This window comes from Linepithema humile, chromosome 1, assembly GCF_040581485.1.
Source record: "Linepithema humile isolate Giens D197 chromosome 1, Lhum_UNIL_v1.0, whole genome shotgun sequence".
In the NCBI taxonomy this organism is placed as follows: domain Eukaryota; kingdom Metazoa; phylum Arthropoda; class Insecta; order Hymenoptera; family Formicidae; genus Linepithema; species Linepithema humile.
The window spans coordinates 13,627,751-13,650,745 of record NC_090128.1 but is presented as its reverse complement, the minus strand read 5'-3'; the positions used below and the strand labels follow the sequence as shown (position 1 = coordinate 13,650,745).

Genomic DNA, 22,995 nt, shown 5'->3' with positions numbered 1-22,995 from the left:
GTAACAAAATTTTTCACTTTCATCATTTAGGACTGCCTCTAATTTTCATTGTTGAGAGCAATCACATTTACTTTGTACATTTGCTATGCAAATTTTTATTGCTTGCATATCTTTTATCCCTTTTGCACATTTTTTAATTTTTGTTAACGGAAAATTCATATTGTAAAATGACATGTGCATTTCTGTGTAACGTGATCAATTATTGGGAGCAGCAAGGATTAAATCCAAAATAATTCTGATAGTTTAATTTTTTATACTGTAGGTTCAATACCGTAGGTAGAAAAAATAATTAATGTTAATACTAAACAAGTTTATCTTTCATATAATTTCATATAAATTCAGGAAAATTTTATTTTAAAAGATATTAAATTTGCTGTGTGATTTAATTAAAAATGTATTTAATATTGGATATTAAAAATTGATTTAAATATATTTAATATTGAATATTAAAACATTGGAAGAAATAATGTGAAATTTTTAACGAGAATGATTAACATTATGCACATTTTTATCGAACGATTTTTTTCATTATTGAATGGTTTTGCGCTACTTCATATCTCGTATGAATGAAACGTAAAAGCAACTAGATAGTTATCAATAGTTTGTTCTCAAATAATCGTATACAGTTCTTTTTCGAGCGATCAAATATTTGGAAAGTGGAAAGTGAAAGGTGTACAATAAAATTATCAATAACATCAAGGTTTACTTTATTATACTATGTACTATAATATTTATAATTGAGTAGGTACTTGGAACAAAGTTGGACACAAAGTATGGTAAATGAATTATGGCACATGATATGTACAGTATGGAGGAATCTTTCTCTTTCCTCTTATCGTACATTGCGCGCAATTTGGTACGTTTAAGAAGCCGATAACGTATGTTGTGTGTGCTTATGAATTAATACAAATTCCTGAAAAAATTTTCCTATTGCATGCACATATCTGCGATACGTAGGACGCGGTTCTTTGCTTTCTTTTTATCTTGTTTTGATCATAATCAGCGATAGTATGAGAGAACAAATATTGCTATTGGCTAACACGAATTATATAGATATAGTACGCGCTTGAAAATGAAAATCGTTCGTGTCTACGAGATTTCGTACGAAGGATAACGAGTACTTACTGTGAATTATGCTACATATTAGAAGCAAATACAGTTGAACTAATAAACTAATTGCTACATAATTTACAAAGACAATTTACAATTCGTACAATTTGTCGATTATGTACAGATCCGCGAAAGTGCTTACGAATGTAAGAGCTAGCATAAGCATCTGCCAAGCAAATAAGAAGAAGGATAACATTAAATAGTTCGCTATGGGACACATGATTTATTTATACATAAACATAGTACCTCGAAACATTGCTCCAAGTTGCACGCAACATATTTACATAGAAATTTCTACAATGTCAGACAATTAAACTAGTATTCTTTTATGATATGTCTTTATTATATTATTATATCGTTCGCGATAGTTACAGTCTTACTCATAAATAGCGTTTCACCTTTACACTGACTCGCGTTTAATTACAATTTATTAGAGATTAATGAGAGAATTTAATTCGCTGTGGAAATTATGATTATGATTTGTCGATCGTTATTACACACATATAGATTCATATTCTGACACATCTGGAGTTATTATGAGACACAGTTGAATGTGTAGTACGTAGACGTAGCGTTAAACATAAATATGTAGTACGTTGTTATTTCTATTATATAAAACGACGATTCGCGGTCGTTTTCAGATCTTTCTTTTCCTTTTACCAGTCTGTAAATGCATACGTGAGCGCCGCATGAGGGGACGCTCGGTAGAAGAGTGTAGAACGAATAGATGTAGAACGAAAGCGATTCTTCTTAAATGGAAGATAAATATGCTTCTACTTCTTCCTTACATCGTTATCGTTATCGACGCTATTTAAAATAGTTTTCAAAGTTGCGTTTGTTTCTATATTATAAGTATTTTACGCGTAAAGTATCTTAAAAACGAACCGAATAACGAGAAATCGACGACGTCGTCTCACAAAAGTGGTATTCAGTAGCATCGAAGTTGTTCGAGCGCTCGCGTAGTAACTTTGGCAAATCCAATGAAACGATGAGGAAAAATTTACTAACGACATCGCGTTTCTCTCCCTATGTAGAATTTAGCTATCTAAGCTGGCCACGTGAACACCTATGAGTAAGACTTTTAAATTTAACAATTCATTTTGGCTTCTCTTTTCAATTTATATGTATAAACATTTAATCTAATTGCTGATAATAATTATTTATACTAATTATCGGTTTTTTTTCCGTATTTCTTTATACAAATATGCTCCCGTCATACGTTTTGACGTAATACTTTTCGGTTATACCCGGCAGGAAATATCGCGTCGGGTATCTGGGGCGATTGTTGATGATCCGCGCAATCGCCATAAAACTGAATAAATTATACACACGCCAACGTAAGAGTCTTCACTGATTACGCACAATACCATGCGACGGTACAACGCGATCATTTTTTTCGCCACAGATCAATCCGATTGTAGAGTATATTTTACGTGTTAAATAATTCACGCGTCACAATAATTCATAGGAATAAATCAAACAGATTTGAATGCAGTAATTCATGCTGCGTCATGCTTTTTTTCAAACTTATTTTCGTAAACATCTATTCACGTTCGCTTCTCTATGCACATAAAATATTAAATATTTCACTTTTTGTGTGGAGCTGCAGGAATCTCTTAGAACGCCATAGCTCGGACTTTTACATTCAGGTTCTATTATAGCGGTAGATTTATGTACCGTTATAATAGAATTTACGTAATTGTCTTGCAATCAATGTTTTTAAGAATTTAAGACTTGCAGTCAGGTAAAAGAAATAAACCCGTGTGTCGGTGAGACAGAAATGCATACGTTCTCGACTGTCGACGACTATAATCAATACATGGATTGCAGTGAGCTGTAGCGAGCGCTTAGCGGCTGTTTTCTAAATAATATTATAGCCAGATGTATTTACATTTATGTATTACATTTTCTATCTCGATTGAATACGGTCGAGAATTTTAGAAATGTCCATAAATAATGTTCTCAAAATAATTTTTAATTTTAAAACTGATATATATGAAAAGAATCTGATAATAAATATCTCTCGCGTAACAGAAGCACGCACACACTTCGAAAAAAAAAAAAAAAAAAAAATAGCTTGTCTCGTTAAAAGATTTTTAAAGCTAGGAGATAATGCGGAGAAACGTATTGAGAACGCGCGCAAATATGCGCGGGTCAAAGATTGCGACGTAGTTTCCGTCGCGTGTGCCTAATCGCGTCATTTGGCAAGACTCTTAAGTGCATTTCATGTCGATAACAATTGATAAAACATATTATGATATGACTTGTTACCCTGTATTAAATATGTATACAATAGTCTGCGCTTGAGGAGATTTTATATTCCGCCTTACAATCTTACTCATAAATAGCTTATTCCGCTAAAAACTGATATATATTTTTCTGCATTACAAACTTATCGAGATTCTGGATGCTTCATATATTTTTACTCGTTAAGTGTATATTTATATATATATTTCATGTATATAATTGTCACATCTTTTAATTAAAGCGCCAAATGTAGATTAACATAAATACTGTTCATCGAGATTCCTTTTCAGAGTAAACGTCTGCTTTTAGAATATTTTTCATTGAACAATAATTACCTAATATGAACCTGACGAGTTAATGCTCACGTTGCAAATAATGGCGCACGGATAGGCGTACTCCTTTTTTATTGCATTACACATGTATAATAGACAAATTATCATTTATCTCTTATTCTCAAAGTGATCCGCAATCATCGCTTGTCCTTTCAATCAGAGAACGCTGATTGGAAGGATATTCGATGGCTCTGGACACATCTCGTGTACAATATTGCAGCGCGCAATTTTTCGAGTTTTTCGTACGATACAGCGATGTTCGTTCAAATGATCGAAACTTATCGTGACATACTATAAGCGCGACAAATCGTAACTCACAACCCATCGAATGTTTCATTTAGTCACTTAATGAATGTATAATGTAAAGTGAGAATTTGTTTGTATATACTGGTATTATATAACGATACGATATGAGTAAGTGAGAAAAGAGTAATCAATGACGCTGAGTTTGGCGAAATGCAGGAAGTATGGAATTTATTTCAGGGCGTTTTTGTATATTTATACATCGCGATTATGATGGAACGATTAATTTTATTAAAAATTTTTCTTTATTTCTTGCTTGACTTTTTTATAATGTTTGATGTTAAAAAATTTGTTTTGGTTCAAAGAATGTTTGAATTTCTGGTTATGCAAATCGCATTTTTACAAAAGATTTTAATGATAATTTCTTTGACAAACATTAAAATACGAAAAACTTGCTTTGCAAAAATTTAATGCGACAAAAGTCATTTCGTAACAATTGAAACTGTGCTAATACATTCGGCATACTTCCTGGCGTCTTATTCGATGTCCGTTCTGTCCAAGTGCGTGAAACGTATTCTTAAACCTAATTTATAGAGATATGAATTATATTTACATAATTTTATCAGTTACGTAACAACAACATTATCAAGAACTTTATTTATAATGGCATCACGATAGCTCTTATATAATGTCCGAAAAAAAGTAAATAAGATATACACAAGAACAAGATGAGAAACAATTAAAAGAACAGCGGGTTTTTTGTTCCTTCGTTTAAATATCTACTTAACTCATTAAGATTTGTGTGAGAGTTTTTAAGAAAACACATATACAGTGATTAGAAAATGCATTAAGACAATCCGTGTCGCTAACAGAATCAATATCTACGTTACGCAATTGAACAGTCGTGTAGGAAAATAACTTTTCTTTTATTTGTTCTACAAGAAAAATGGCCGCGACGCAGAATGGGTCTGCGGTTTTCGATGACCGTGGGTAAAGGCTGATAAACGCGCTAATATTGGCCCGCCCGAGCGGGTGTGCGCCATGTACAGAGAGAAAAAACAATGAATAATGAACGTCTCACTAGACTTCTATATTGCACTAGAACCTCTTTTCCACTACCTAGTAGAATGGCAAATAGGCTATTATTCTCCTATAAAATACTTATCCTCTTACATATGTACAATTTAAAAACCGCTACCGTTTTTTTCATTTTTACCTTTAACTATTACTATTTTTTTTTTTCATTTTCCTGGATATATCTCATCCTCCTCACAGGATACTGTTTTCCAACATTGGATACACATGATCACTCATTTGACAAATCTTTTTGCGATTTTCAAGTCTCATTGTTCCGACTTTTCTTACAATTTTAAATAAAGTCTCAGACAAATTTTTATTAAAATTTTAAAATGCATTTTAAATTGTCTTACAAGTTAAGACTGATAAAGATTCGTTCAAATAGCTAAGAAGTAACTTGTTTCTAACGTCTTTCTAACGTGTAAATTAACTCTGTACAATTAATAATAAAATAATTCTATAAAACATTTATTTATATTTTTGCTAAGGAAAAATTGGTATCGTGAAAATTTATATTGCATTCAAGAAAATAACTATATACTTAATTTTGTATCGAGTAAAATTGATAACTAAGTTGGTGCATATAATTTGTTAAATTACGAATCTTATCACACAATGACGAATAATATATTATCATAATTAATATTATAGAGTTGAATGTTGAAAATAATTGAAAATGATTGAAATAAAACGAGAAATCGACATTTCGGATACGCGTTCGTGTCCTTTTCTCAATTCTCTTCTATCTGTAAGGATAGAGAGCAAATTTCCAATGTCAATCTTTCGATTAGTTGATCCTCCTCGACCTGTTCTGTGAATGGATTTTCGGTGTTAATCCAGATTAATATATTTACTTCATTTTGATTACAGAATCTTGTGTCTTTAAATATGTATTATGCACTTTTTCACTTAAAAATAATTGATTCTGTGGATTTCTAGTGCTGTTTTTCAAGTAAAGCATCCGCAGCAATTATTTTCTCTTTAATTATTAAAATTCATTAGCGTTTTTTTTATAAATACAAAATCTTCAGAATTCAAGTAGTATTTATCGAACAGTACAACATGTAAAATGGTTTGTAAAACGTTAAAAATTGTTTATCGGTATTAAAAGCAATTCAAATGCGTTTTTAATTACACGTGAAGTGAATCATCATCATGTGTATCCAATTTGAGAAAATATTGCGCAAATTCCAACAATCGCGTCTCACAGCAAAAAAGAAACCCGCTTCGGTCGTGTATTATTATAAATCGACCGTGCTTTCTCATTCGAATCGTTGCTGCGTCTTACCTTCTGCCAAGAGGATGTCGATCTCGTGCTCGAGAATTTCGTTGTCACAGAACAGCGCAATACGACGGATTCTCGTCGGTGAACGAAAGGAGAAAAGCAACGAAAAATTATGAGATAGACGCGCACAGGTAGATCCACGATCTCGGATTATCCGCGCGCGTTTTACTGATCGCGCTGTATGTATAGATGGAGAAACAGAACCGGAAACTAAACTCACTCTTTCTTCTCGACGTATGCACGTCGCACACGACCGACCGCGTTTCCATCGCGCACGCGTTGATCTCACGCGAGTGGAAAGCGAGCGTATGGTATAGCGTCGTTCGCATCCCCGATACATCGGATCGATAAGGAGATATTAATCGTCGGGTTCGAAAGCAGGATGTACCAAGACTCAAAACACCGCTCTCGTTGCATTATTCGACTCCCTTTTTTTCCTGCCGTCCCTCTTTACGAAAATAGTCGGCGCATAGCGCATGGCGGATGCGCGGACGATCATAAAAAATACGAACAGAGTATAATTAATTCGTTTGCTACATGCTACGGTATTGCTTCAATATGATATGGTACAGTCTTGTCACTGATTGTCCAATATCACTACGTAAAACATTTTTCTTAGCTCTGTTAGTTTGTTCTTTTCTCTCTTTCTCTCTCTCTCTTTCGCTCTCTCTCTTTCTCTCTTTGTGTCTACATTCCCTCGTTCTCCTTTTCTCTCATTTTCTCTCTCTCTCTTTCTCTCTCTCTCTCTCTTTTTCTCTCTTTCTCTCTCTCTCTCTCTCTCTCTCTCTCTTTCTCTCCTAGATTTCAATCTTTTTCTGATTCTTTTTCGCATACGCACTACATTCATACATCGTTCACACGCGCGCTATCGTTCTCTTCACTGTTTACACTGCACTGAGCGTCTGCATTAGGATTAATATCACTTTTTCTTCGGCGCGACGTACCCGCGCGTCGTCGTTATAACAATACGTACTTTATATTTTTATGTTTCGAGTTGTACTTTTCAAGACGCGTCGGTGATCCTCGCCCCTAGGCGTTCACTCGTCACGGCAGGCTCGTCCGTGAAAGACGAACGACGAGAAGTCTCTCTCCCTCGCCTTCGTTCCCGTCGGGATTGTCTCCCGACGATCGATCGTGCCTTCAATGATTATTGCTCAGTAAATTATTGCGATGGTAACTTGGTGATTTACGAGCGTTTCCGATGTGTTATTTTGCGCCGTAAATGTGATATCGACTTTCTATTACGTAAAATATCATCTGCTGTTATCAGAGGTAAAAAATGGCTAAGAACGCGATTATGATAAATAGACAATACGATAATATGTATTGTATGAATTTTTTTGAACAACTCTTATCCAATTAAATATTATCGTTTTATAACGAAAGAGTATAATTTTTTATTTTCCTAATTTTGCTAAATTTTTTATAATTGTCGAAACTGCGACAAGTTGCAAAGTTCTCGTAATATTTAGATATTTTTTGCACTTATGCATGATGTTTTCAGCTAATAAATTATTGGTAAACTACAATTGCGATAATACGTACAAGTTTTTATATATCTTTATAAACGATAATTTTGTATTTTTAATTAAATTTTTAATCATGCATTTGCGAAAATTGATGCAATGTTATAGACGAGAATCAAATTTTAATAGAAACTCGTTAAATTTTGAATCACCTGTCATTCCATGTCCGTATATCAAAGACATACGCAATAGTATCTCTATTGTGGATTTATTTTGCATGAGTTACGGGATTTCGCATGTTTGTGTCTGCGAGAAATATGATTGAAATCGGCACCAAACGGCGATTTCGACCGCGGATGTCATGTAGCAAGGGGTCGCAAGGCAAATGGCATCGTAAACTGTTTTATCGCGATCGTTGGCGGTGTGTTTCTCGATCTTGTAGTTTTACAGACTTCGGAAGCTTTACTTCGGAGGAGGTCGCGAGAAAGTGTTGTCTGACTAAAACATTGTAGTGCCACCATATCCAAATTAAATTAAATTCTTTATCTAATAGCTCTTTTAAAAGTACAAACATAATGTAAATCTATTTTTATAACTTTCTTTTTGATAATCCAAAATCTTTTGATAGTCTATTGTGCAATAATATTAAGCAAATTTTCAAAAAATTCTTGCTTTTAATTATTTCGGAATTTATTTGAGTTTATTCATAATTTTTTTATAAAGAAGAAAAAAGTTATCTATGATATTAAAATATTCATAACTTTCGTATTTTGATTTATTGCAAATGCAAAATTCGTCCTACATTTGCCGTTTAATTACAAACGAGTATTGCAGCACGTATTTTGCTTTGAAAACTTAAAACTACTTAGCATATATTATAGCCTGGATTCTTAAAAAAAAGGTAACAAATGTTATATCCTGGATAAAATGTTCGAATCAAACTGTATTTACGTAACCCCATAATGTTACTATGCAACGCAAATCCATCATTACAACGCTTTCTGCTAATGCAAATGAAAATATGAAGAAAGCTCTGATGTATTCCGGGCGCATCTCTCCATTTTTCGAAATCATACCGTTGAAAGCATCATGCATTATTTCAATGTTTTTTTCCCGGCATTATCTGTATATTATTCGCAGATGCGTGATTCGCACCTTTTTTTATTAGGAACAAAAATTAGTCTCGTATTTTTGTTTGAAGTAAAAAGGCGCTTATGTGTATACTTGGATTTATTTACTTATAAGCGTATAATTTTAACTTTTTACCGTATATGCGATGTATGTAAAATTTTTCGCTTCGACGTTTTCATTAAGGAAAAATTGAATAGAAATTTGTCGCAGTTTCTGTCGGTTTTCAATCAATTGATCGATTAAAAGTGAGTACCTTACATAAAAAATCGTTGTTTTCAACGACTTCATTTCGCATAGAGAAAACGATAATATCGATTTGGTGGATAGAATTGATTTCGATATGGATATTTGTATTTATTGTGATCGCGTATCGCGACGACATTATCCATCGTAAGACATTCGTAAATGTGTCACCAGCGTTACGTTCAATGATTGCACTGGAGTTTTATCGTCTTAACATCACAACGGGAGGTAATCGCGCACGAGGGCGAGAGAGAGAGAATCGCGCGCCGACGGGTCAAGAATAGCTCCCTGCAACCGGTGATTCCAGAATATGCGTTAATCGGCATATTACACACGCGCAGTGATAACAAGCGATTGCATCGTCAGCCTGTGACAGCCTCGTGTACCGAGAGTCTGCCCATAATATCGAGCCATCGATAAGATCATTAGGAGCCGGACGACTTTCCGCGTGCGCGGACACCTCGGCGACGGCGCGTCCGGCGACTCGGGATTCTCCTCGCCGCGTTGTCCACCGCAAGCGGAAAAGTCTCCTAGGCGTTCATAGTCCTCCGGGCCTCTCACGGCCACGCCTGAAACTCGGTCAGGGGTTCGGGTTTCGGCTCGAGACTGGGCAGTTGGTACGGTCAGTTCTGCTGTCACAAGCCACCCTCGGGTCAATGTTGAGCCGCGAATTTCATGCGCTTCTGCTTCTGCCGCTGATTGCAGAACCAGACGCGTACGACGTTCTTTTTGAGGTCGAGCTTCTCCGCGATCGCGGCGATTTTCTCGCCCGAGGGACGCGGCTGCACGGCGAAGTACGCCTCCAGCGAGCGTTTCTCAGGCGCGGCGATGCTCGTGCGTTTCCGTTTCTTTTCACCGGCTGGTAAGACTGACGGCGCATCCGGGTCGCGTCGTTTATTCTTCGCCTGGGCCTCCGCCTCCTCCAGCCACGCTTGGAGAATCGGTTTTAAAGCGATCATGTTGTTGTGCGAGAGCGTGAGGGATTCGAAGCGACAGATCGTCGACTGCGAGAGCGCGCCGACACCCGGTAACTTGAGATTAGCGAGCGCTTTGCCCACGTCGGCCTGCGTGACGCCAAGTTTGATGCGTCGTTGCTTGAATCGTTCGGCGAAAGCCTCTAATTCGCGTGGATCGGTATCGGCGTCGGGATGAAGACCGGCCGCGGCTGCCGCCGCCGCCGCGGCGGCCATCGCCGGATGATGATGCGCCGGGTGCGGCACGCTACCGCCACCCCCGCCCAGATTGCCGTGATGATGATGATGGCTCATCATGCCGTTCATGCCGCCGTACACGGACGGACCGTGGATGCCCGCGTGATGCCCGGGCCCGCCGCCCGTGCTCTCGGACATCGGCGTCAGTGTTGTCATCGAGTTCGCTGGGTCCAGCATGTCGAGACTCTCCATCCCCGGATGGCTCATCTGAAACACGCAAGTTAAGCATCCTCAATACGAGCGATGTATCGCGATTGTGGAAAATTCTTCGATGCAATGTTTCTGGTGTAATGATTATTTTGAAAGCTTTGGTAAAGAATTGGCGCTGGACATACTGACGCCGATTCTTCAACGAGACGATATGATAATTAGTGCCGCCTTACGACTAACTGTTTGAAACTTGATTAGCTGCGTAAAGATATATATAGAATAAGATCTACACTATTTGATTTTTATTTCTCTTTTTTTGTTAAAATTGAGGCTCTTATTTTCTAATATATGTTGCAATATTGCTTTTATCTGTTTAAAAATTTTACGACAGATTTTTTATGTTGTTAATTAATTCTTGTGTTACTAATATCATAATCAATCATACATTAGCTTAAGAGACAATCTATAATTGATTTAGTTAACTATTAATAATATTTATTAAACATTAGTAATATCTAAATTACATATGCTGAAATATAAATAATCTTAAGAGTTTATTAATATAAATTTCTTAATGGCACATTTTGAAATTATTAAAGATCGTTATTAATAATTAAAAGCTAGCAAAGTGATGTTTTAGCTAATTTACTAAAGTTTTACTTTAATTTAATATTCAGTTACCATTTATTGGCGCGATATTTAATATAAAAAGTTAAATAGAGATAGATTAGATATTTGAAATTAAATTGATCACGAATTGAGGAAAACAATTAACTTTTAAAAGATTTTTGTTACAAGTAGCATTTTTTACACATCATTTATTTATCAAACTTCAAATAGTTTTGGTAAAACATCTGCAAACTGTATGCTGTTTTAACGTTGCATGAATCGACATATTAAAGTCAAATCGTAACAATATATAATTATACCTAAATAATAATTTTAGCATATATAGAATTTGATTTACAATTCTACAATATTTACACACACATATATATATACATATATACAAAATATGAAGTAAATACATAGGATAAAGTGGAAACGCAAATACGGAGGTACACGTTGAAAGGCCGGATGCGCGTCGTATCGCCGAGTTTGCGGAAATGCATTTTGATGAAGTACCGTCGTGGTGTGGGGAAGGCATGAATGAAGGGGATAAAAAGCAAAGTTAGGTCGAGTGCGGTGGGAAGAGCAGGAAATATGTACAAGCTAACACGCATAATTATGCAGCACGTGCCGCGGCCGTCGTCACGAATGCAGAACGCACCTTCAGCACAACTCTTTGCAAATTATTTATGAAGTCTTTTCATATTTTTCTTCGTTTAAAGTGCCGTTACATAGGTGACATGCTGTTAACTCGTTTTCTTAATGTTAATATCGGGTGTTACATCTGTTTAGTAAGCGAGACGAGAGATGCAATGTCAGTTAAATGCGATAAAGCGCAAATTACAAGTAGATAACTAAGACAATTTTTTGTTTAATTTTACTTAATTGGAAAGATTTTTCACGCGTATAAAAGATATTTTTCTTATATTTGTTTTCTATTCTCTTCATTTTTCATTATTTATAATTTACTGAAAATATTCCAATAATACGTATATCGTGATTTTCATTTAAGACGCGTTATGATCAGTTTTATCGATTAACTTATTTTAATCGTTAATCTTCCCCAGTGTATAATTTATTCATCATGTTCTCTACATACTTAAGTATGTAAAGTATCACACATACACACACATATGCATTAGACCTTGTTTGTACACATAAAATCGTCTAGTCTCACGAGAATATACTAAATTAACTAGACGCCACGGTTTCGACCATGGGGACAGGACATGTAATTAGAATTAGTTCGCGGATGTATTTCAGAGGTAAAATGTTCTTTGTACACATACGATAAACTCATTATAAGAGAAAGTTATATATTCGCAAACGACATTCCCAAAATTTATAATTCGCAAGAATAATATTTATAAAGGGACTTTGAGCGCTCTTGTCAATCAATAAGCACATCTGTCTAAAATTTCACATAAATATTCAAAGCATATTGTACACACATTTTTTTAGTAATATTTTTTCACGTGTGTTTACGTATACAGTTTATTGGGATTCTTTTTTGCCGAAAATTGAATTTATTTGAAGCATAATTTAATATTCTTTTACTTGGTTATATTCTGTATCAATTATTCCCAATTTCAAGCTGAAATTGTGAATATCTCCGCGTTAAGTACGTAACACCGAGAAATCGCTATAAAAATTGCTACTAGAAGTATCTACGTCGTTCGCAATCCGGCCATTACCTCGCACACATTCATATACGATCTCACAGGGTATCGGCTTATACATGTACACATATATACACGCGTACGCAGCACGCGCATCATCTATTCTCATGAGAACAGCAGTATAGCGAGCTAACTGGATGGCACGGTTTCGGTCGGCGTTGGTGCTCTGGGATAGCGCAGTTACATCAGAAATGCAGGGGGTGCGCACTCTGCACGGACGCTCGGTCGGGCGGCGTGGAAAAGGCAGAAGGTGGATGCTGTGTCGGGGAGCCTCCGGACCGACCGGTGGCAAATATACAGTGTACGAGGGTGGGGGGGACCTTGCACACGGGCGTACGAGGTAGGGCCCCAGGGACCTGCGCAATATTTCATCATTACGCTGACACGATGGTAGGGTTAGCCCGAGCTCCTCTGTGTTTTGCTCTTTCTCCTTGCTCTATTGCCCACCTCACCCTTAATTTTTCTTTCCCCTCTTTCTTGTTCGCCGCGCTGTTTTCTCCCATTCTCTCGTGCGTGCACATTCACGCGTACGCCTGTTTTTACATCAGAGCTTTGACGCTTTTGTCTTTCTATTTTGCCTTTCCTCCCTAAAATGTACCTGTTCACCGAAAATCTGCTTTTTTTACTGCTCATTGTTTTCTCTCATTCTTTCTATATTTTAACTCATGTACATGCATATGTTTTCTCTCAATTGGTAGGTTCATGTGTCTTTTAAAGTTTTTAGAGTATGATTTTACGTTATTTCTACTGCTCAAGCTGTATTGAGACGAAAAGTTTTTCTTTTTTTGTCACGATGCATGAAATGAAGAATCATTTATACAATAACCGTAAAATCTTCAAAGTTAAATCTTTGAATAGTTGTACATAAAGTCAAATTAATTATATCAATAATTGCGATCTATCAAAACTATTCAGATTGTTCTACTTTTTAACGATATATTTTACAAAAGTAATCAAACATCCTAATCATCACGGGGTTTTCTGTGCTCATAGAAAAATTCACCGCGCTAGATGGAATTAAAATATGAAATTCTAAAGAATTTATATCTCAGCGGCATTGAGAAATCAGGAAGACCCATTTATGACCCTGAAATCATGTAGGCAAATTCGCGGGAAGTCGGTACGAGAAGTTAAGCAAAATTCGCGTTGAGCCCTCGCCGCAGATACGAGCTGTGTGTACCCTTAGAATTCATCGCGCCCTGTCGAGAGGGGATATTACAAGCAGTCGCGACATAGAGATAATATACAAGCAACACGCCCCTATATTTGAGAAGATCATTCCGGGTCGATGCGCATTGGTTACCCGGCGTCGACCCGGCGTCGACCCGCCGCTCCATTCATCAGCATCAGATTGCTCAGATTAGCATAAGGTACGCGGGGCAACAAATTGAAATGCGATTCGCGCGTAATCATACGTCGCGCCAGTTTCTAAGCGACATAATTGCGCCGAGACTGCCGCTATCGCAACACGGTTGCACAATTATAAATATAATGGCGGCTTATTAACCATTAAAACGCAGGAAATTAAAATCGTTGTCTGCATTGTTCGTAATATTAACAAATAAACTGCGTAAATTAAATTTTTCAATTCGCCGATTAAATATGAATCTAAAATTAATTGCTGCGTGTAATTAATTATTGGCAACGATTTTAACCGACTGCTGGACTCGTTACATTTTATGGATGCATCGACCCCTCCTCCCTGTCCCCGTCTCTCCTTGTTACCCGGGAGTTTACGAAACAATTGCACTTTTATTACGATAATTATACAGGCAATTTTTATTATCAGCAGTATTACTGAATTTCTGAATATCATGAAATTTCTGAATACATTGTCTAAAGATGCAAGAATATAAATGCGGAAGTGCGTAAATTATTTAATTTAATATTTAATGTGGGTATAATTAAATATGTGGTCGCGTCGTGCATATTTTATGTAATATTTAAGCAGCTTACGTCGCGCGATTAATATTCGCGTTTATTTAATTTTTCTTTTACAATAAAATGTTATTATTTCAATGAAAATCCTACCTTATTGTAAAATTTGCAGCTTATTCGTACACTGCGTAAGGCAGTTATGTTACCGCGTAACATGTATCTATTATATGCGATAGAATAATGTGTCATAAATGTAGACTCACGAGAAGGTGTGATTGTACCTGATGATGTGGCCGGTTGTTTGGATGGGGGGTGGGCATGTGTGCTCCGTGATGGTACACAGATACGGGATCATGCTTCAGTTGCATTGGTGTCCCAGCGTTGTGCTTCCCCAAATCTGCTGCCAAAGCCTCCGCTCTTGAAAGTATGCCATCTTGAAAGCCGCTGTTTAAGCCACTTAATAAATCACCCTGAAACACGGAGCATATTATGTATCAGTGAATGAAATATTAAAATAATATCTTTGAAATTTTTTTAAGTAATTCGAGGAGTGACTGTTGCCTTATGAGACAATTTTTACAATCACACTTGAACTTTCTTCTTCTATTTCATACTCTTAAAAAAATTCGACATAATTAAATAATATCTTTTTCAACTTTTTGATACTAAATTTGTTTTGATATATTTGTTTATTTTTATTTATTTATTATTGATTTTACTTATTGCATTTTGTATAATAAATTAGAAACATATAAAGAACAAGGTATATTATGCATTGCATTTTGTAGACGTAGACTAGCTCTTTTTTTGCATAATAATAATTCAGAAATTGGTTATAATCCATTATTTGCCATATAATTTTTATTGAATTTAATCCGTTTGACGTCGTCTGGGCAACAGCGAGTTTGTGTGCCGAACGACAACATGGCTGTACGATCGATATTCCGAAAATAGTTTTGTTATACGAGACACTGGAACGTTTTGCGAGTTTTTTAGGCTCTAAAAAATTTCTATCGCTTAAATCGCCCTCTTTTACAGCTTTCTCAGGACTTTCCATTGTTTCATTGTTTAAATTTAATTACCAGCACGAATTAGACAAATGGACAAAAGTTTAGATTTTGTTAATTAGCATAATTTAAGTGAATATATACAATATGCTGTAAATGAATGTTGAAAAATGATACTTGTTATTTAAAAATATCTTCTTATTCGATTAGGATTTCAACTGTAATTCGAGGTAGTAGTTCAGCGGGTATATTTGCTTCCGCGAAATTTTTAACTCGTATTGTAAAAAACTTTTTAAAATAAAACTACGAGAATGCATATGTTTGCCGGCATTGCGTTATACATAAATTTTTCATTCGAACGTTAAATTGCTTTTTCTTGAAGACAAGTTTATTCGGGCGGAGTTACGATAAGTTCCATCGTGGTCTCGTATAAAGGGTTACAAGTTTGGTGAGAACATTCAAAACATTTACGTATCGTTTGAACTACGAACATATGTCGCAAGGGAAGTGTTTATAACTCGGAAAAAGATCGTTTTTGAACTCGCATTTTTACATGACATTTTTTCCCACCCTTAAAATAGCACTATCGCACCCGCGAAATATCTTAAAATTTGGCCATTTATTTCGGAATTGTGAAAAAAATTGTATCGAAAAATTATTGTTTATACTGTTACTTAAATTTGCAAGATTGAAAATAATTCATACGGCCTGATAGGCTTTGTCGTTTTCATAATTAATGTGAGAGGCTCGATACTAAAGATATAGGTCGAGTGTGCATATAATAGCAATTTCGGGACGATAAAACAACAGCGGTATGTAATTGGAAAAACGGTGATATTTGCACGGATAAACGGCATTAAGTTACGGTCCCCTCGAGCCCAGTAGCGTCATTGTATTAACGCGTACACAATGCCCTATGATGTTCGGTAATCAAATTCATCCGTTACACTGGAATCGATCCAAAGGATGGATACTTGACCGAGCCCCCCCCTCAGGGGACGGTGGACAGAATATATCCGTCACTATCGCGCAACGCGGTGGCGAAGCTGGACGAGCCAGGGGGGTAGGATCACTCCGATTCCCTTTCGCGTATGTTTGCAGAGATCCCCCTCGACGAAGTCGACATTTAATGGTAACGAAAATAGCTTAAACTACGCTATGGCGAAATTTATGAGCAGCGCGGAACAGAGTAACGAGAGGGGCGGGTGTGATTTCATTTCATGGCGCGTTATGTGCGAGGGGGGCTGACCAGAATCTCCTTTTTACAACCTGTCGATGTGGAACGAATTTCGTACATGCAATTAGTATTCATCTGTCATTAATCTCTCATTTCTAATGGCGACGTCAATATTTGTTGTCAATGTGTATGAAATTATTCTTCAATTTTTATCAGTTGTTCAATCCTTTTAGTTTATTTTATTTGAAGCTATATTTTTTTTCTATCGATTTGCAGTTAACATTGTATATTGTATTCTGTTGGAAAAAATTTATTTGTTCGTAATAATGTTACTTTAAATTTTCCGGTTTGTTTGTTTCTTCCAACGTTATTTTTCTTGACCGGTATGTAATTTAACTACGTCACGTTAAAGACGTCTCGTGGCGATTCGCGTAAATTTCTATTAGTGCAACGAATTTAAGTTTGCGAAACTTAATATTGATCAATAGTGACTACAGTCGGTTTCTTAGCAGCTATGTTTCGCGCTATTGATTAAGGCAACTCTTTTAAAAGGATATCTTAATGAAAGCTATACATTACATTCATACCCTCATATCACTTAGACTCGCCTGTATGCCGTGGTGATCGATATTATATGGGACATTCCGCATCAACTACATCTGTCACTTGCGACATGTTACTAGGTTCGTTCTATGTTCGAAGAATATCGCGGTTATAAGTCGTATATAACTTACAGTATACCTTTGAAGTCGCTTCAACGTGACGGCACTTCTCAAACCTACGTTTCGAAATAAAATTCGGACCTTTGAACGTTAATGTAAAGTGATCGATTAATTATTCGTTAACCACATGCACTAGCTGCTGTAAACGCTGCTTCAAATCATAATTGGATAAGCCAGTTTCCGCACATGACAGATAAAAGAGAGTCTGCTGATATATGTATTCATAATTCATTATTATAATATGAATGTACGTAAAGATTGTTAGTTAGTACGGAAAGTTGATGAAAGATCTTAATGGTCTTTTCCAACAATAGAATACTGAATATTTCAAAAGTATTTAAGTCTTTCCGCGACACCTACACTTTTCCGGCTAGTCTATTATACAATATCGGTTTTCAGTATCGGTTTTCATTCCAACAGTGATTAATTAGTAATTTAATGATTTTTATTAATGTTACATTATTAATTTTGGTACTAATATTATAATATGTATTAACAATTTTTAAAATCATAATTAAACACAAATTAAAAATTAAACAAAGTTTTATTTTACGGCGCTAAGGTAAAATCTATTCAAAGTGATTATAAGATATATAGTTGCAGTTTGAAACAATTCAAAATAATAAAATAAGAACATAAGAAATAGAAATAAGAATAAAGAGAAAGATTATATATAAAAGTATAGACAACTTTAATCTTTAAGAGTTTTTTTTAAATTAATTGCAGTCTGCTGAAAAATGATTTCGAATTATATTATTGTTGTATATTTTTTACATGCGATACATTGAAATTAGTTTTGAATAATTAAGTTTAATTATTCAAATACACGTTTAAAGTTTCGAGTCGTCGATATATATCTGTATGTATACAGCTAATTTGTCAGACGTTATATCTTACGCCACACAAATTAACAGTACCTTTTTATTTTCTTTAACAGCTCTCTTTATCTTCTGCAACTCGCTGAGTCTCTCCTATCCAGATTAATCTGAGAGAGTTATCAAAATATCGTTAGCCTGGTCGAGGCGGGTGAAGCTAAAAGTGATTCACTGCCCACTTATTTCATTACGACCTGTAATGTCCGCATTGCCCGATCAATGTTTCATGCGGAAACCACTGGCGTGTTCCAGCGCTTCGATTATTTATGAACTCCTCGTGTCTTCGTCGGGTACGGCGTACCTACGGCTGTCTCTAGGTTGCTGAACTGCCGTCACTCTTTTTAATTTCGAAATTCCTCTCTCGCAGTCTTGTCGCTCACCGTGTTTCCCATAATGAAATGTAGAAACGCGTTTTAGAATTGACGACGTTACAAAAACGTATCATTCTATATGTCGCACGTATATGTATGCTTGTTATCTAACATTTTGCATAAATTATATTGCTCGGCTCTTGTAAGAATGAAGTGAAAAAAAGTACTTAAAACTGGAGCAAAGTAGGAGTTAATCGCAAGCTATATAAAAATTATACACATTTAATCTACAGACGCTTTCTCTTGTAGAATATCAATCTTTGCATCAATATCAAGTTTTGTATATTGCATATAAATTATTAAATGCTACTTTTTGTACAATCGTATATATTACGTCTCTCTAATATCTAATTTTATTTGAACAAACTAAAATAATTTGAACTGTCTGAGGATTTTTTGGGGAGGATATTTTAAAGGATAATTGCATATATTGTAATCTATTAAGTTGTCAAATAATTTTTTCAACACATTTGAAAATTTATGTTAAACTTTTTTTTATATATTTTTAACGAAGTTATACGTAATCATAGAAATTATGCCGAAAGTTTAAACTGATTTCGTAAAAAGAATGAAGCAGTGGATTTAAAAATAAGTTTCACAAATGCTTGATTCTTTATTTGAAGGTGTTGCACGTAAAAGAATGTGATTGAAACAACTACTCTCATGCGGAAATATTAATGCCAGGTGATAACTTGCCGCAGTACCTAGCTTACACTCAATGACGACATTTTTCACGCGGACATACCGCTTAATCGAAGCATTAGCAGGGCGATAAATCACGGTTCGCGGCTAAGGGGCAATACACGATGGACCCTCTCTTAGCGTAACACTTGAACAGTAGTCACTCGATCTTCATGCGTGCACACATACGGGCGTATATATGTATGTACGTAGAAGATCGCAGGAACCGAAATTAGCAGAATTGTGTTTGTAGGGGAAAAAAATGCTAAAGTATCTCTCACACTATTGCTTCTTTTATCTTTATAACAGCGAATTGGATCTGAGTCGTTCACGACTTTATCCGCATTAAATGAGATTAGTTAAAATAATGAGTTTGTTTACCTAACCAACGTCATATTAATTAGCATCGCATTAACGTGAGCTAAATATTGTCATTTATAATAACGACCAAAAAAAGTCAATTTATTTTCTTTGCGAGACTGAATAATTATTGAAAAGAAAATGAATAAATTATGCGTTGATGTATTAATTTATAGTTTATACATTGTGAATGAAGCTTAATGGAGCTACCGAGGATACAGATCGCTCTTATTAGCCACATAGTTAACACTTCCTGCTGTTGTTTAGCAAAGTTTCTTCCCCTACGCGCGATTCTCTACGTCGTCGCGGTTAATAGAGTCATTTTTCGACTCGCGGCCGACCCCAGCGCGAGAGATACGTCTTCGGGAGCTAAAGTATTATGAGGATTAGCCAATTACAATTGAATTATCAGACCCTGCGGTCCCTCCATGTAATTTATCCGAGAGTAGATGGCGGGTGTGATTAAGTGGCTAACGTAACTGATAACAAGGTGGCTCAGCATCGTGCAGGATCGTGCATTAGTAGCGTTAGAATTGAGAAATGCAAAATGAACGGAGAAACGAATGATGCTTGTTAATTTTTCACCGCAATTTTTCTGAAAGTTATATTTGCATTGTTTTTTAATAAGAATATTGATTAAAATATTAACAACGTTTTAAGAGTATTTGATAGACGTTAATATTGTATATTCCGTAAAACTTTGTTTTATTAATCTCTTCATATTATATTAATACCATAAAGAAGATATAAATTCGTCGCGTCAAATTCGAAAATATAATATGAGTGTATCTTTTTCCGAGCAGATCTCGGTGCGAAAGCGCCAGGAAAATACGCGGATTGTGTCACGGCAGATTGTAAATAATTCAATTGTAACAGGTGTGCAAAATTGTTTGCGTCTATCGCGGAGAGATACAATTTCTTGGAAAATCATATTCGCAGAAAACCGATTCCTTTAATCCACTTGGTCCGACGAGCAGACGAATGCAGAATTAGATATCCCGGCCACATCAATATGGTACATAAACCCCCCGAGCGTGTGCACAAAATCAATTAGCAATTAAAGCTCAGCCGTGTCTGAGCCAAGCGTTCAGTCAGAGAGCTATCCGCGAGATTCGATCGATAGCGCCGCCAAGTAGGGTCCGTCGCGTCGATAAGATACGAATAGCCACGGGCATCAATACTAAGAGCGAGCGCATCAATAGCTCATGGAAAAAAAAAAATAAATCCCGTCACGCGGACGATACGGATCAATTACGTATATCGTCCGTATACGAAATTAATTAGCAATCAACTCACGCGCGGTTGCTCGCCGGTTCTGAATGTGGAGATTGCGCGGCGCGGTGCGCTCGCGGACCGTCGGCTATCGGATATCGCAAATTGGGACAATTACGTTATTTCCGTCCGATAACCTACATCACGGAGTAGTCTGACGCATGAATAAGTAATTTCTTCCAGAAAATCTGACGTCTGACACGAAAACGAGGAGACTGTTCAAATTATCACTTGCATGGCGGAGTACCTACTGTCTAGAGTAAAGAACATTATTCTGCAGGATCTATCTTGCCTCCTGTAGGACCATCAAATTCGGTTTCATTCGTAGCGCAGACGCGACTCGACCCCGCCGCCGTCACCGCCGCCGCCGCCGCCGCCGCCGCCGCCGCCGTCGGTGCGGGTATCATCGATTTATAATAGCGCTGTTACGCTGCGCTCCCTTAACGGCGTTAATATTAAGCGTTGCTATTGTCGCTAATACTATTATATTAACGTCTTTTTATGTGCCCGCCGTCGGAGTGCATCGCGACGAAACGCGCGCCGCGACTCCGATTGCGCTCTATTATCCTTCCCGTGATTATTGTTAAATCTGCGTTATCGATTTCCATTTCCGTCGCTTAGTTCTCAATTACTGGTTCTGCTGCATTATCCCTAACGTCGCATATTGTTTTGATATTGTCTATTATTATTACGTGCCTTATTATACGCTCTTATCTTTATCGGCAATGTTCTTCGCAAATTTATATGACAGAGTGCTCTTCATGAACTTCCTACACCCGTGTTATTAGGTTGCAAATATATAAAAATACGTCAATAATTAATATACGACAAAATAGCGATGAATATAAATCATATTGGCACGGCTTGCGGAAAGAAAGGCATGGCGGCTGACAAAAAACGCGGATCATTACTGACTTTGTTGCAGCAGTGGCGGGTATCTGTTGCATCTACGGCAGGCATAAGTGACACATAGCTCTTTTTACGGCGCACGACTATCCCGCATCACCTCATCGTATATCTAAATAATCAATTTACTACTGGCCATAATCGTAACCACGAGTTAGCGAGTTTATGCGAGCCCGGCCACCGTAACTACGTGGCTCCGTAAAGTATAAATATTATGGGGCATTTCGTATACACAGCAACAGTCTCATAATCTCTTTCTCTCTCTCTCCTATTCGCTTCCTCTCTCTTTCTCTTCACTTGTCGCCTCCTTTCTTCTCTCATTATTCTCTTTTTCCCTTTTTTTCTTGTTTTTTTTCTTTATTTTCCTTCACTTACAAACTTGAGGAAAGAGATTTGATCAGATTTTCACTAATAAAATATTTTCTCCAAATTTTTTAAAAAGAGAGTCGTCACACTATACAAGACTGAATTTTCAAGTACATTTTATATATTTTATTCACAATATTTATGATAATATACTTTCTATATTTGTTTTATTGAATTTATTTAATTTTAACGAATAATCTAAATATATAGTACAGAATTTGAAGTAAATGTATATTTTACAAGTATGACACCGTAAAATTATTAAATTTATTTTTAATATTACTTTTGAAATATATATGACTTAAGAAACAAAACATAAATATGCAAATTAAATAAATAAATTTTTCTAAAATTGGAAACGTTGCAATGTTACAAGAATATACAATGCAACAAAACTATCGTACAGTTATCTGTCTAATTATTAGACAGACGACACGTAATACTACATTGTCTCGTCTCTGAAGGGGATCAAGTAATCGAGTTGTTCTATTAAAATGACATCATGGCGATGTCGTTTTGTAAAAATGGAATTAAGCGGTCTAGGCACTTCATTAACCTCTGTTACAAGAAGTGATTAGTAAAATGGTTGACTTGTTT

General features: G+C 36.1%; 1 protein-coding gene across 2 annotated transcripts in view; it reads right to left on the bottom strand.

Annotated features, from left to right (window-relative positions):
* Nucleotides 1-690: 690 nt before the first annotated feature.
* The window catches only part of acj6 (abnormal chemosensory protein 6), a 53,148-nt gene continuing 30,843 nt past the window's right edge, over nt 691-22,995 (bottom strand). Inside the window, exons 3-4 of one of the 2 annotated variants that reach the window (XM_067348395.1) lie at nt 14,943-15,131; nt 691-10,552 (exon numbers count right to left, since the gene is read on the bottom strand). In XM_067348395.1, the coding sequence (XP_067204496.1) occupies nt 9,788-10,552; nt 14,943-15,131 (954 nt within the window). In that variant the 3' untranslated portion in view covers nt 691-9,787. Of the gene's footprint in view, nt 10,553-14,924; nt 15,132-22,995 lie in introns of both variants that reach the window. The other variant, XM_012367981.2, reaches the window with a different exon arrangement.